At 38.7% G+C, this 15,283-nt stretch overlaps 1 protein-coding gene across 3 annotated transcripts in view; it reads left to right on the top strand.

Annotated features, from left to right (window-relative positions):
* The window catches only part of KLHL2 (kelch like family member 2), a 117,535-nt gene that overhangs the window by 22,818 nt on the left and 79,434 nt on the right, over nucleotides 1-15,283 (top strand). For all 3 annotated transcript variants that reach the window (XR_012516957.1, XM_039479194.2, XM_039479196.2), the window contains exons 3-4: nucleotides 2,005-2,111; nucleotides 11,848-11,969. Coding sequence is in view for 2 of the 3 variants with exons in the window: in XM_039479194.2 (XP_039335128.1) it covers nucleotides 2,005-2,111; nucleotides 11,848-11,969 (229 nt within the window). In the remaining variant the exon portion in view is untranslated. The remainder of the gene's footprint in view (nucleotides 1-2,004; nucleotides 2,112-11,847; nucleotides 11,970-15,283) is intronic.

Here is a 15,283-nt window from a genome sequence, read left to right as displayed (position 1 = left end):
ATTCAAACTTTAACAGATCTTAAAATTGTATAGCTTTAGGTTTTGTGTAGTGGAGACTCTGGAGTCAGCCTGTGGATTTGAAACCTGGCAGTGCCATTAGTTGTAGAACTTTAAGCTTGGTTTCCCCAGCTATAAATTTGGGGATAAAAATCATACCTTATAACATTGTGGTGGGCACTAAATGAAATAATACATGCAGGCAAAACTCTTGCATACACTACTGACACCACTGACTTTTATCACCCTAGTTATGTGTGAACCTGTAGAATGCATAGAATCGCAGAATGGTTTTATATTCTCAGAGCAGATGGTAGACTTTGTCAGGGCTCCACAATGATCTGGAGGAACTATAAATTAGTGATACTGTGCTACCTTTTATGACTCCGATATGAGACCTGCCTTATGTCTCATACAGCATCATGTGCCATTAAACTGATAATGCACGAGCCATGCTATAATCTAAATGGCATAGCAAACTCATCGGTGATGAGGCCCTGGGATACAGTCATCACTGATGCTGGGGTACTCTTTTTTTTTTTTTCCTTCCATTTTTCCTAAACTGAAAGGAGAATAGTTACCAGTAGTCTCCAAAAAGTTTTGGCATGAACTTTATGGGAACAAGTTTGTAAGCAGTATGGACAGGTGGAAAATTTCATGGACTTGGTCAAGTTCATGGAAAATGTTGTTTGTAAGCTACTAGAAAATTAGGGAAGCAGGCAGGCCACCCTTGTAGGAAATAGAGCAGTGGAGGACGGTGCCAAGTGTGACCTGCATGCACCATGTACATAGACATAAATTCAGTGCTTGGGTATGTGAGGTGTAGAAGGGACGTTTGCTTTCACCACACCCATTTCAGTCGTTCATGATATGACTACTAGCAAGGCAGGTTTTAGGCTTTGGAGCCTTCTTGCTTGTTGTGGAATAAGCATCAGCATCGTTTTCTGTTAAAAATATTCTGTGACATTCTTAATTACCTGGAGAGTATGATCTGACACCACGTATTGCATGTCAAAAATACATACCACATGTTTTTGGGTGAATTACAATGGGTGTTTTAAAATTAGAGATATAATTATGGTTGCTGAATAATAGTTTGTTTTGAGGTAACAAAATGCTTTTTTTTGAAACAGAGTCTCACTCTGTCACACAGGCTGGAGTGCAGTGGTGTGACGTTGGCTGACTGCATTCTCCGCCACCCAGGTTCAAGTGATTCTCCTGCCTCAGCCTCCCGAGTAGCTGGGATCGCAGGTGTGGGCTACCATGCTTGGCTAATGTTCGTATTTTTAATAGAGCCTAGCTTTTGCCATATTGGCCAGGCTGGTGTCGAACTTCTGGCTTCAGGTGATCCACCTACCTTGGCCTCACAGAGTGTTGGGATTACAAGCATGAGCGCTGCACCTGGCCAAAATGCTTTTTAACTTTAGATACGGTATTTTCTGGCCTTGAAGGATGAGATATTTTGCATTGGTAAATGTTATGATTAAGTTAAGCTTCAAATTCCCAAAGCCTTTTAAGCAGCAGGTATAATTGGGTATAATTTTACCATTGCTTGACAAACTAGGTCTTTTAAAATATTTTTATTTTTTTTTTGTTGGGGGCAGTATTTGACCCAGTTGAGTTTTCAGCTTGTGTTTTTTTCTTCATCTTCATGTCGGACTGCCACCTGCCGCTTCTGCTGCTACTTATTATTCAGACAACTTCTTTCGCAGTCCACTGATGTTTTGCTGCCAGTAATTGCCTTTAGGTTGAGAAATCAATAATCAAGTTTGGGAAGATTTTGTGTTAAACAAAGGCAAGATTCTGAATGAGGGAATGTTGGGCCTTTATCACAGCTATTTTCTATGTACTTCATGTTTAGGGATCATGTCCCAAAGGATGGCTATCTTTTAAGTTAGTCTCAACTTGATGAGAGTGAGTGTGCTTTACTGTAATATTTTTGCATAGGATGTTCAATACAGTCATCGTTAATATTATTTAAATTTTTTCTCTCTGCCTTTTACACAGTCAAAATTTGCTATGCGATGTCACAATTGTGGCAGAAGACATGGAAATCTCTGCTCATAGAGTGGTGCTGGCCGCCTGCAGTCCTTATTTTCATGCCATGTTTACAGGTATGAAATACTTTAGTTATAAGCATTTTAAAAAATGTATTCATATCTGAGCTTTTCTTACCATGTTTTCTTTTTTTATTAACATTATGAAATGAAGAATTATAATGGAAGAAAATGTTCTTACTTTGTTCCAAATTCCTCCTTGTCTTTGTTTTTCATTGTTGGGAATCAGTAAACCTATACATATGTATTCACAATTTTACGCTCAGCTTTCTCCCTGTAAGTTAAACTTATGTATATTAGTTCTTGCCGTTTATAATAGATTTTTGGCACTTTCTTAGTTTGACAAAAGAAAATTTTACATTTTAAAAAGTGACTTTTCCGTTTGTTTCATCTAATGTTACATTGAACAAAAAGATGTTTATTTAATATCCTTAGTTTGGAAATGTAAGACTATAGAGCGGTTTATTTACAAGGTTAGATTTTATTTTGGCAACTGTGAAAATGTATAGAATGATTTTAGTACTTCTGCAAAAGAAGTAATTTATGTCTGTCACACTTGAACCCCTTACCTTCATTCTTTTTAAAAATATACTGTACAAAGAAATGAAGTTTTTATGTGTTACATCAGTGAGCTTATAATCTTAGGATATTGGTATGCCAAATAAAAAATTCAAATAAAAATCTTGTTATACCAAAAAGCTCTTCTTACTTTAAAAACTCTTAAGTATTTCTGATGCTATCATTTTACTAGATACTTCAAGGAATGCAAAAACAATGTAAACATGCTTCCTTCCACAAAACCTTCCTGTATAACTGGGGAGATGGGTGTGCACCCTTGAATAGGTAACAGTGTATGGAAGATCTGAGTGTCCACAGCAGTGATGAGACGTTGAGGGCCATGATGGGTAGCACTGGGAGCACGGTCTCTGACATTTCCCCAGACCTGATGGATTAAGGGGTTTACACAGATGAAGGTGAGTGTAGAAGGTCAGATAGAGAAAATGGACTGAGTGAAAACTTTCTGTGTGTCTTGGGAGTAGGTGGGAGACCAGAGGCCTCTTCAGTTTACAGCCTTTTATGATCTTGCTGTTCCAGAACAGAGTCAAATCATCAGGAATAAAGAAGGATAGCAGGTGTTCTCTGAGCCAAGTTGAGGAGGTGGTTTTAGAGGGTTGCCTTTCAGTTGAGGTCGACCTGCAAAGTCAGTACCCATGAAGCGAATAGTCAGATTTTTATGTCTTCCAGTTCACTTTAGTCTCTTGATTTACATCTTATTTATTATTCCTGGAAACTTTTCTTTCTTTCTTTCTTTCTTTTTTTTTTCTTGAGATGGAGTCTCGATCTGTTGGCAGGCTGGAGTGCAGTGGTGTGTTCTCGGCTCACTGCAACCTCTGCCTCCTGAGTAGCTGGGAATACGGGCATGCCGCCACGCCCAGCTAATTTTTGTATTTTTAGTAGAGATGGGGTTTCACCATGTTGGCCAGGATGGTCTCAATCTCTTGGCCTTGTAATCTGCCCGCCTCGGCCTTCCAAAGTGCTGGGATTATAGGCGTGAGCCCCGGCGCCCAGCTCCTGGACGCTTTTCTAGAGAGAGAGTCTCTAAGCCTTGTAAGAGAAGGATTCGATCTGGAATGTGTTGGGCTTCTTTAGGATTTCTTTTGTAAAGTGCTGTTGCCGCCTTTGGTGGCCTTCCTTCAGGTGACACTGCTGTTGCTACTTACTTGTTGGAACTACTGGGTCTTTGGAAAACTTGATCAATCGGTGCTTCAGTTTCCCCATTTGGAAATGGAAGTCATAATATTACCCGCATCCTAGAGTTTTTGTAAAGATTGAATGAGATCATATGTGTGAATTTCTTAGTACTTGACACATGGAAAATGCTGTTAATGTTGGCAGTAATTAATATCGTCATCATCACTATTCTTTTTTATTCTACATTCCTGGATTTCTTTATATTCAATACAAGATTGGAAAGCTTTAAGCTAGGCTCTTTTTTTGATAAATGTTTAATTGTCTACAAAGTGACAAAAATAGAGTGATTAACTTACACCTGTAACATCAGTGTTAGTTTCCTTTCCCCTCAAAAGGCTTTGGAGACTGAGTGTCTTCACACTCCTTGGGCCTTACGCATTCAGAGGAATGATGCTAGTTAGAGGCAGGAGAGCTTATTATGTCTTTAGCTCTCTTTTCTGTTTGCTTTATAATCTAAACGGCATTTTGGTTTCCCTCTTTTGTTTTGGTCTAATGGGTCTCTATGCTTCATGATTTAGCTGATTTATGAATATGTGAGTTTTGCCTAATGAAGGGAATGAGGCCTTGCAGACATTCTGATTCTATAAGTATTTCTAGTGTATCACAACTAACTGGTAGGTAGATGCTTTTGTAGTTCAACAGGTTTCTGCCTGAGAATAGACCTTCTGTGCTTGGTCAAATTTTAGATGGCTGTGTGCCAATACAGCCATCTAAAATAGGATGAAAATAGGAATACTATTTTGATTTATGGCACGTATACAAAATGTGAATTGAGTACCTAACTTGTGTTTCCTTTACTAGTTTATTGAGGCATATTTTATGTATCATAAAATTTACCCATTTCAGGGCTAGATACAGTGGCTTACATCTATAATTCCAGCACTTTGGGAGGCTGAGGCAGGTGGATTGCTTGAGCTCAGGAGTTCCAGACCAGCTTGGGCAACACGGTGAAACCCCATCTCTATCAAAATATAAAAAATTAGCTTAGCGTGGAGGCACTAGCCTGTAATCTCAGCTACTTAGGAGGCTGAGGTGGGAGGATCATTTGAGCCTGGGAGGTAGAGATTGCAGTGAGCCAAGATGGCACCACTGCACTTCAGCCTGGGTGACAGAGTGAGGAAAAAAAAAATTACCCCTATTAAGTGCACGACTCACTGATTTTTAGTAAATTTACTGACTTGTACTACCATTACCATAAATCAGTTTTAGAACATTTTTGTTCTCACACAATGTTTTTGAGGTTCATCTATGTCATAGATATTTCAAAGGAAGGTTTGCTTCTTCTTATTGCTAAATAGTATTCCTTGTGGATAGACTGCTTTTGACGTAGCATATTATTGTAGTTTTAATTTGCATTTTCCTAATGACCAGTGATGTTGAGCATCTTTCTGTGTGCTTATTATTTAGGCTAAACTTTTAGGGTTTTTCACCGGTAGATGCTATTTGACTTTCTGGCAATCTTTGTACTGTTGTAGTTTTTCTACTTTGGAATCTACTGTTTAGCCAACAAATTGGCAGAGATTAGGTAAAAAAGATAAAGGCAGGGTGCAGTGGCTCATGCCTGTAATCCTAGCACTTTGGGAGGGTGAGGTGGCAGAATTGCTTGAGCCCATGAGTTCTAAACCAGCCTGGGAAAAATAGAGAGACCTCATCTCTAAAAAGACTTTTTGTAAAACTTAACCATGGTCGCATGTGCCTGTATTGTCAGTCCCAGCTACTTTGGAGGCTGAGGCAGGAGGATTGCTTGAACCCAGGAAGCAGAGGTTGCATTGAGCTGAGGTGGGGCCACTGCCCTCCACCTGGGCAAGAGAGTAAGAATGAGACCCTATCTCAAAAAAGGAAAAAAAAAGACACAGAGATTGGGTCTAGGTAGTTTAGTGTATGTATACCCATTTAAGTATTTGCTAGGGTATGAGTACTTTATTTCTTTGTTTTCATGGTCTGAAACCCTGTTAAGCTTTTTTTTTTTTTTTTTTTTTTCCGGTAAAAACTGTAGTGAGGCTAACAAGTAGACCATTGGATGCTTTCATTGCACCAAACATCATGTACAGTTCCATTTTCTTGCTCAGGGACAGGAAGTTGCCCTACTCTTCTTTTGTTTTCCTGAGACTATCTAGGGAATGGGGAATATGCAGATGTTTTTTGTTGGCTCTTTTAATCTCATAAACTGTAGGTGAATTTTTCATTTAAATGATATCACTTAAGAAATAATTATGTTACTCATCATAGTTCTGAGTATTTGAGTAAAGAAGGGAAGTGAAAAGTAATTTGTGATGTAGTCACAGGGTTTTACTTTGTGAAGTATGCGCCTATTTAGAGCAAGGCCAGGTTGTTAAGAAAGAACATACCAAGTTGGGTTCCTGTGTTTTTAGATTACTTGTTGGTTACAAATGTGACATTTAGAAAGCTGTTTGCTTAACAAATACTTCTGAGATTTATTTGTACCACAGGCTAACATTTCTGAAATCTGGTAGGAAGTACTGAATACTGAATTTTTATTCTTAGCCTTTTTTTTGGTGTACTTTTTGATTTCTTTTGTCATATTGAACATGATTCAGTAAAATTAGAATAGGAAAAGACAGATTATTGTTTGAGTGACTAAGAAGTGATATTTTAAATAGCTGTATACATGGTTATGTTTGTCTAAGATTCATGCTTTCGTTCACCAAGGAATATTTATTGAGCATCTTCTCTGCTAGACATTGTCCTAGGCTTTGGGACCTATAGTGATGAATAAAACAAGTAACTTTCTGTTCTCATGATTCTAGTTAGGAAGAAGAAGAAAGATTAGACAGTAAGTAAACACACAAAGAAAAGATAATTTCTGGTATTGATGATGGCTCTGAAAATAATTAAATAGAATGGTACACAAAGAACTTAAGTTGGAATATTTTAGGCTGCTTGTAACAGAAAACTTCACTCAAACTGGTTTAGATAGTAAGAAAGTAGGCTGGGCACCAGACATGATTGGATCTACAGCTTGAGAATTTAATCAAGAATCTTCCTTCTGTCTCTCTACCCTGCTATCCTCAATAAAAATATTCTATGGTTTGTTCCCCCGCTAAAATGAAAGATGCCTGTAAGAGTGGACCCACTATTTCAAGGAAGGAGGACTCTCTTTTAGGAGCTAAGAATCCTTTCTCAGAAGTTACCCAAACCAGACCAAAACTGGCAGGGCAATGCAGTTACCGTGATGGCATTAGATTTACTGTAGAACTGGAGAGTTACATACCCTGACCACCGTAGAGAGTGGCTGTTGGGGCAACCAGGTCAGCTTGCCAAAAAATGCCTATGTGTCAGTAACTGCTTTGTAACCCACAAACAAAAGGATGGTAGTGATTAGAGTAGATGACAAGTGAAACTTGCAAAGTAATGGCATAAAATTTATTAAATGTAGCTATAACTTTGTTGTTTATTTCTTAGGATTTCAGCATAGTCAAAGTTTCTGTATTACACTTTTATGGTGTTTTTGTTTTTTTTGTTTGTTTGTTTTTTTCAGTTTTTTCATGTGCTAAATAACTGAAATTAGAATCATAGAATTTTAAAAATGAAATTAATTTTAGCATTTGTCTTTTTAAACCTATTCACTTTTCATTTGTTCATTGGATAAATTCATTTCATAATGGGTAAGTGAAGTTACCAGTTTATGTTGGGCTTCAGGAGTCCTGATTAAAGGTCCTCGAGGTAGAATTTTTTCTTTTGAGACGGAGTCTTGCTCTGTCGCCAGGCTGGAGTGCAGTGGTGCAACCTGGCCTCACTGCAATCTCTGCCTCCTGGGTTCCAGTGATTCTCCTGCCTCAGTCTCCCAAGTAGCTGGGACTACAGGCATGTAAGAGGGAAATGTTTTCAGCCATGTATATGTTTTTACACTTTTGTGATTTGGAGGACTTCCTTTCTTTTCTCAATAAAAGTAGATATGAGACTGGGTGCAGTGGCTCATGCCTATAATCCCAGCACTTTGGGAGGCCAAGGCAGAAGAATCATTTGAGGCCATGAGTTTGAGACCATGATGATGTTCAGTAAATGTTTGTTGAGTGAAATCCTTCATAGCTAGAACATCCATGTTTAAGACCGATTTTAAAGTGCCATTAATTATGTTAAGTAAAAATGCTGTATTTTATTTTTATTTATTTATTTTTTGAGAAGTCTTGCTCTGTCACCCCGGCTGGAGTGCAGTGGTGCGATCATGGCCCTCTGTAACCTCCACCTCCCGGGTTCATGCAATTCTCCCGCCTCAGCATCCCAAGTAGCTGAGATTACAGGCACATACCAGCATGCCTGGCTAATTTTTGTATTTTTAGTAGAGACAGGGTTTTGCCACATTGGCCAGGCTGGTTTCAAACTCCTGACATCAAATGATCCACCTGTCTCAGCCTCCCAGAGGGCTGGGATTACAGGCGTGAGTAATTTTGTCCTGCCAAAATGCTACATTTTAAATTGGCACTTGCTTTACTTTTTATTCATCTAGTTATTTACTTATTCAACCAATATTTATTGGGTTATCTATTGTATGTCAGGCATATTATACAGAGATAAGAAAGGCTTCATCCCAGTTCTTAGGGAGCTTAAGAATTCCGAGGAAGGCCAGGCTCAGTGGCTCACGCCTGTAATCCTAGCACTTTGGGAAGCCGAGATGGGTGGATCACCTGAGGTTAGGAGTTCAAGAAGAATTCAGAGGACAGCTAGGTAAAGAGTTGATTACTACAGAGCAGATTTGCTTGAGGTACCCCAGTGTACCTAGAGTAAGAGCATTTAATTCAGCCTTGGGCCACCAACATATAAGGCTGCCTAGAGAGGTTCCAGTATAGATTAGCCTGGGAAATGAGTGGGTGGGGCGACAGAGAGGACAGTGCTCAACAACAGCATCAGGGTTAGACTTTGCTTGGTATCTATAGAAAACAGTGAACAGCTTCTTATTAATGTATTTCAAGTTTAGAAATGGTGGGGGTGAGGGGAGAGAAAGAGAGAGTGAGAGAGAGAGAAGGCTATACAGTGAATCAAGGGCTGGACATGGGTGCTTGGACTGGGAGAAACCAAAGGGTTTTTGAGCTCTGTGGTCAGATTTGTGGAGTCAATACTGGAGGCAGGGAAAGAATTAGGAGGTTGCTACATTGGTGTTAGCAAGAGATTATAGGACCCCCAATGGCAAGAAGGTGAGAAGATTTATTTGAGATCTATCCACGGTTAATTCTGCAAGTTTTGGTGAACTATGTAATTGGTGGGTAAGGAAGAGGAGAGAGTCAAGGATGACATTTAGGTTTTTAACATAGGTGTTTGTGTGGATAGTGTAATGCAGCTTCAGAGTCCTTTTATAGCTTCAGTTACGTGATCAAAACATACAAGAAACTCTACTCTCTGTAGAGACTATAAGAAGTTACAAATGGTAAGGATAAACTATGTACAGTATCATTGGATACACTAGCTTTTTTTTCTGTTTGTTTTAAATGGGACAGATTCTTGTTATATTGCCCAGGTTAGTCTTGAACTCCTGGGCTCAAGTGATACTCCTGCTTTAGTCTCCCTAGTAGCTGGGATTATAGGAGTGAGCCACAGCACTGGACTCTCACTGGATAGTTTTAAAAATGCATTATCGAACATACATCTCACGAAGCCTACTGTTTAAGGATTTCCTCTAAAAACACAGCAAAGGGCAATAACTAAGGTAATATGTAACAACTGGACTTAGATATAAATAACTTTTACACTTCTCTTTAGTATGTGCTTTGATTCATAGTAGAGTTTTTAAACCATTAATGCAATCATGAGCAAGTTTTTTTCTGTTTTTGTAAATTAATATAAAACAGATTAAAACATTTTCAAAACAGTATATAATTGAGATTGAATTCATTGGAAGCAAATACAGTTTTCTGGGGAGAAAAATAATCTTAAAAATGACATGTAAATATTTGAACTAACAAAACGCATCTTATTGGCAGAAGACTAATTATTTTTCAGTGATAAGCTGAGTCACGCCTAACTGATTACTGGCTGAGTGGCTTTGTGCTCATGTTACCCCAGGTCCTGAAGGGCTTTGCATATTATTGGGGCCCTGTAGATGAATTGGTTATGGCCTTTGTCTAAAGTCCAAGTGGGAATCACCAGAATGTCTTAACTTTTGGCACAAAAGAGTCTTCAGATTATACAAACCCCAACTAGCCACAGGATCCAGCAGGAATAGGATAGGGGAAGGCTCCTTACATGCGGATGAAGACTTATTTTTCTATATTCCTTGACCTTCCTTTTTCCTGCCTTCTGCAAGCAGGGGAAAAACATTTGCTGTAGCAACAGACGTATAATTCAGTCCTCTTTTTTTTCCTGCTATGTAGGCGTAGGTACATCTTTCTCATTAACTCTCTTAATACAAAGAGGTGTTTTTCTTCCTGGGAAGTAGCAGGGTAGTTTTTGAGCTATTTTAGCCCTGAGGTGAACAGCTTCTTTCTGAGATCTTGTCAGAGATAATCTCCAGGGAAGCACAGAGTTAAATGTACACTACTATTGTTATTTCTCTCCTCCCAGGGTTTGTGTTTACAAAGGAATTTTGTGTAACTGTGATTTTCCCATAGACTCTTCTGATAGTTTGTGGTTGCTGACAGTGCATTGTATCTGAAAAAGAAGTGAGCTTTCAAGAAATCTTGAAGCCATGTTATTTTTTAACAGTAGATGCTAGGTTAAAGTGAAGGTGATAAATGGTGGCATGTTCCCATGCTTTTTTTTTTTTTATGTTTAAAACCTGGTGAATTCTAGAGCCAAATCTTTTTTTCCCATGGCCTTCAGCATTACTCTTGGACTGCCCTGTTTTTTTTTCTTTTTTTATTTTTGAAGAGTTTTGCTCATATTGCCCAGGCTGGAGTATAATGGCAAAATCTCAGCTTGCTGCAACTTCCGCTTCCTGGGTTCAAGCAATTCTTTTGCCTCAGCCTCCAGAGTAGCCGGGATTACAGGCATGTGCCACCACACCTGGCTAATTTTGTATTTTTAGTGGAGATGGGGGGGGTCTCTCCATGTTGGTCAGGCTGGTCTCGAACTTCTGACCTCAGGTGATCTGCCCACCTTGGCCTCCTGAAGTACTGGGATTACGGGTGTGAGCCACCACCTGGGCAGACTGCCTTTTTAATTGAATTCCTCCCCACCCCCATTCAGTTGCTTGTGTCTCCTTTTATCATAGTATGTGGTCCACACAAAGGTGATTAGACCTACCTCCTATTCTCCCAAGTCTCTTTGGCTTAGGGACCATTCCTTCTCTTTTCTCCTTCCCTATTTCTTTCCACCAGTGGGTATTAGGAAGGAAGTCTTGTACTGTTTTTTTTTTTTTAGCTGGCAGTTTTGTAGAAGGATACCTGGTTTTAGTAATAAAGCTGGTATGGAAATGACTTCAGCATGCAGTTGCTGCAGATGACAAACAGGAACTGAACCTGAGCTAGAAGATACCTGTAACAAGCTTTGTTACTAACTCGCATGTGATTCCTCTTTTGCCTTGCATTCCCTCCACACCATAAGTAATTTGTTTTCTCATTGTCTCCTGCGTGAGGGTTGTGACCTCTCACTGAAGATGGAGCCTCTGTGTCTGTGCAGGCCATGCATGCCCCAACAGGCATCTGTGTCTTTGTTGAAGGAGTAATGCTAACCAGGTGGGTCCTATTCAGCAGACATTCATTGCCATTAGCCAAAGGCAGTAATGTGGTTACTCTTCTAGTTGTGGCTAGAAATCCATAAAGACAACAAATGCCTAAAAGCAGGAACAGCCTCAGTTACTGATCCTGCAGCCACAAGAATAGTTTATGCAGCTAGACATATGGCACATTCATTGTTGTGATATGATTTTCAGGTACAGATGGGTAACAAAAGTACATTTTATGATTTGCTCAGGTAAGCTTTTGGAAGAGAAGTGGGGGTGTTTTCAGCCTGCAAAAAGTGGCTGATTATGCTGCCTGTTGAGTACAGTGAGTGGCAAGAAGATGTATCAATCATGTATCTGTATTAGCACTAGAACTTCCACAGCAGTGTCTTGCTGTAACATCACTCTTGTTCATTTGTGTTTTAGGTGAGATGAGTGAAAGCCGAGCAAAGAGAGTTAGAATAAAAGAGGTAGATGGCTGGACCCTGAGGATGCTAATTGATTACGTTTACACTGCAGAAATTCAGGTTACAGAAGAAAATGTACAGGTAAGAGTAAATACTTTACACCATTTAGTTCTTTATGCATACAGTTTTTTAAATAAAAAAAGCATACCCACACAGTATACATTTTGCACCAAAATAATAGGGTTCATTGTTAAAATTGTATCTCTAAAAAATATTTGGAATGATCACATCTTGTTAGTAATGTTTTTGAGTTCAGTATCTTTTATATTCTTTAACTTCTAAGATACACGTCCTTTAGTTCTCTGAAAGATGCTTGTTCTTTCATGAAAACAGTTTCATATTCTTTTATAACTGTTGATTGATTGATGCTGCCTGCAATTTTTCTTTATTCTTTTGAAGGGTATAGTCTACAAAGAATGTTTTTGACTGCCAATATTCCTTATTTCTCTCTCTCGTTTTTTTTCTTTTCTTTTCTTTTCTTTTTTTAGATACACCATCTTGCTCTGTCACACAGGGTGGAGTGCAGTGGCATGATCATGGATCATGCAACCTTGACCTCCCAGGCGCAAGTGATCCTCCTGCCACAGCCTCCCAAGTAGCTGGGACTACAAGCGTGTGCCACTACGCCCAGCCAATTTTCTTAATTTTTGTAGAGAGGTCACACTATGTTGCCCGGGCTGATCTCAAACTCCTAGGCTCAAGTGATCCACCCTCCTCAGTCTCCCAGAGTGTTGGGATTATAGGTGTGAACTACCATATGCCCCGTCTATTCTTCGTTTTACTCTTTGAGCATCCTCTTTAAGCGATTCTGGAGTTTAGCTAAAAGTTGACATTGTATCTTATTTTCTATAAAGAACAAATATTTTATGTGTGTTACATAAATGTTTAAATAATACAGGTGGATGTGGAGTAAAAGGTGAAAATCCCTCTTTAAAGAGTTTTTAAAAAAACTGCCCTTCTCTTTGAACCTACCCCAGTCCACATACATTGATTGGCTCTTCTTCCCTAAAGGGTCACTCTTCTTCCCTAGAGGGTAGCTTCTGTTATCTACCGTGAATCCCTTCAGACCATTTTCCATGCATTTATTCACACAAGCATGTACACACAATTTTTTAATATAAGAAATACTATACTTGTTCTAAAACTTGCTTTTTGAACTGAACAGTATCTTAGAGGTCTTCATACATTAATATTCATGGATCTAACTCATGTTAATCAGCTATATGTATGTATGATTTTTCACCTTTATAAAAATAGTGAAATCTGTGGGCTTTTTTATATTTGCATCCCCCATTTTTTTTTTTTTTTTTTTTTTGAGACGGAGTTCTGCTCTTGTTACCCAGGCTGGAGTGCAATGGTGCGATCTCAGCTCACTGCAACCTCCGCCTCCTGGGTTCAGGCAATTCTCCTGCCTCAGCCTCCTGAGTAGCTGGGATTACAGGCATGTGCCACCATGCCCAGCTAATTTTTTTATATTTTTAGTAAAGACGGGGTTTCACCATGTTGACCATGATGGTCTCGATCTCTTGACCTCGTGATCCACCCGCCTCGGCCTCCCAAAGTGCTGGGATTACAGGTTTGAGCCACCGCGCCCGGCTTTGCATCGCAAAATTTTATAAACTGGATTCCTCAAAATGGAATTGGTAAATCAAAGAGTACATGAATATATTAATTTTTTGATAGCAATTGCCATATGAAAATGTGTGTTTATTTATATTCCTTCCAACAGGGACACTGTGTTTTGAGGACAACAAAAATAACTAGGACTAAATTATTAGGAAGTAATCTTTAAAATTCTACTTGTACAAATAGGAAATTGTGGGCCCAATCTTTATCTCTTCTCACTAGTTGAAATATGCTACAAAATGAATTCGGAGACTGAAATCTTTGCACTTTAACTTGTTAAGACATGCTATTGATTGTTCCATGTGAAATATTGACAGTAGTAAGGCTTCCTGGTCATCTTTCCCAGATGGCCTCATTAGCCTTTGCTTGGAAGTTCCAGTTATGAGGTAAGGCATTTGAAAAACCTTGGTCAGTATTGGGGTTGTTTCTCAATGTGTACATCAGATGCTAGAAGAACATTTTTTTAACATGGAGGAAAGTATTTGGTATATGTCATGAGGTCACTGTACTAATATGTCATCTTATTCTGGTCTTTTAGGTATGTTTAGACTATTTGTTAGATTCTGGGGCATTGTTTTCAACAAGAGTTCATCTTGGTTTCTTTTTATTCATTCTCTTTATTCGTTTTAGAGCATGGACCTCTAAAGCATTATGCCCTTATATTTGACCTTCAACAAATGAATTACGGATTTCTTTGATTCACATAATGGGTCACATGGGAGAAAATTGAGAAAAATCATTTTGGCCTTAGAGACTAAACTGTGTGAATTCAGCCCTGAATGCTGTTTGTAGTAGTTCTTGTGGTGGGGACATTGGCCTATTAGGAATTAGGAGAACGCCTCTCATGTTTCTTTTAATAACTATCATGTTCTAGTCCTGAAATATTAGTCATCACAGCCTTTCAGAAAACTCTTGCCATGCTAATTTGCCTCTTGAGTATATTGCTTAGCTTTTAGAATATGCAGGAATACATTCTAAGAGATACATTTGTCAGACTTATTAAATGCTTAACATTTGTATAGTTTTTTTTGTTTTCAAGAGTGGGAGGGCTGTCTCTTCAGCATAGGGGTATCCTGGTATGTAAAGCTTTCTTTTATTTTCCATTGAAAAATATTTGTTTTGGAAACGGCAGTTTAGAAATAAATTGGATTAAAATTAGCTACTTTTTCCCTAACAGGTGTTTTTCAATGAAATATAAACTAAGACTATATATATCAAGATACATCAAACTCTTCTTTTCTGTTGTGTGCGTGTGTGTGTGTGTGTGTGTGTGTGTGTGTGTGTGTGTGGTTTTTTTTTTTTGGTCTATCTATAGTTTGTTAAATCTTTCTTGTAAAGTACAGTCCACCTTAAAGAAGCAGTATGGTGGAAGTGTCTGGTGTTATTCATGTTAAACTGAAGTTTTAAGTGGCCCTAACTGAAAACCGTGCTCTGAGTTTGTATGCCCTGAAGCTGCTGACAGTGGGAACAGAACTTTCAATTCATGTTCCTTGTTAGTAGTATATTTTTTCTCACTAGACCTAGACTCAGATCTTTCCAGGTGACCTCTCTTTTGTAAGTTTCTGTTTTAGCAATAAAGTACAATCTTGGGCTAGAAAGTATCTTTGGGATTGCATGATTTGTTGTAGAATCATTGTGCCATAGAACGCTGAGGTACAGCCATCTGTTGGCAGTTAGTTGGTGACAGAATAGGGCTATAATCCTGGTTTCCCAGATTCCTAAGGTAGGGTCTCTTCCGTGATACCATATCATTATTACACTAATTTTAA

Source organism: Saimiri boliviensis, chromosome 3 (assembly GCF_048565385.1).
Source record: "Saimiri boliviensis isolate mSaiBol1 chromosome 3, mSaiBol1.pri, whole genome shotgun sequence".
Lineage (NCBI taxonomy): Eukaryota > Metazoa > Chordata > Mammalia > Primates > Cebidae > Saimiri > Saimiri boliviensis.
This window is presented reverse-complemented; position numbering and strand designations above follow the sequence as displayed.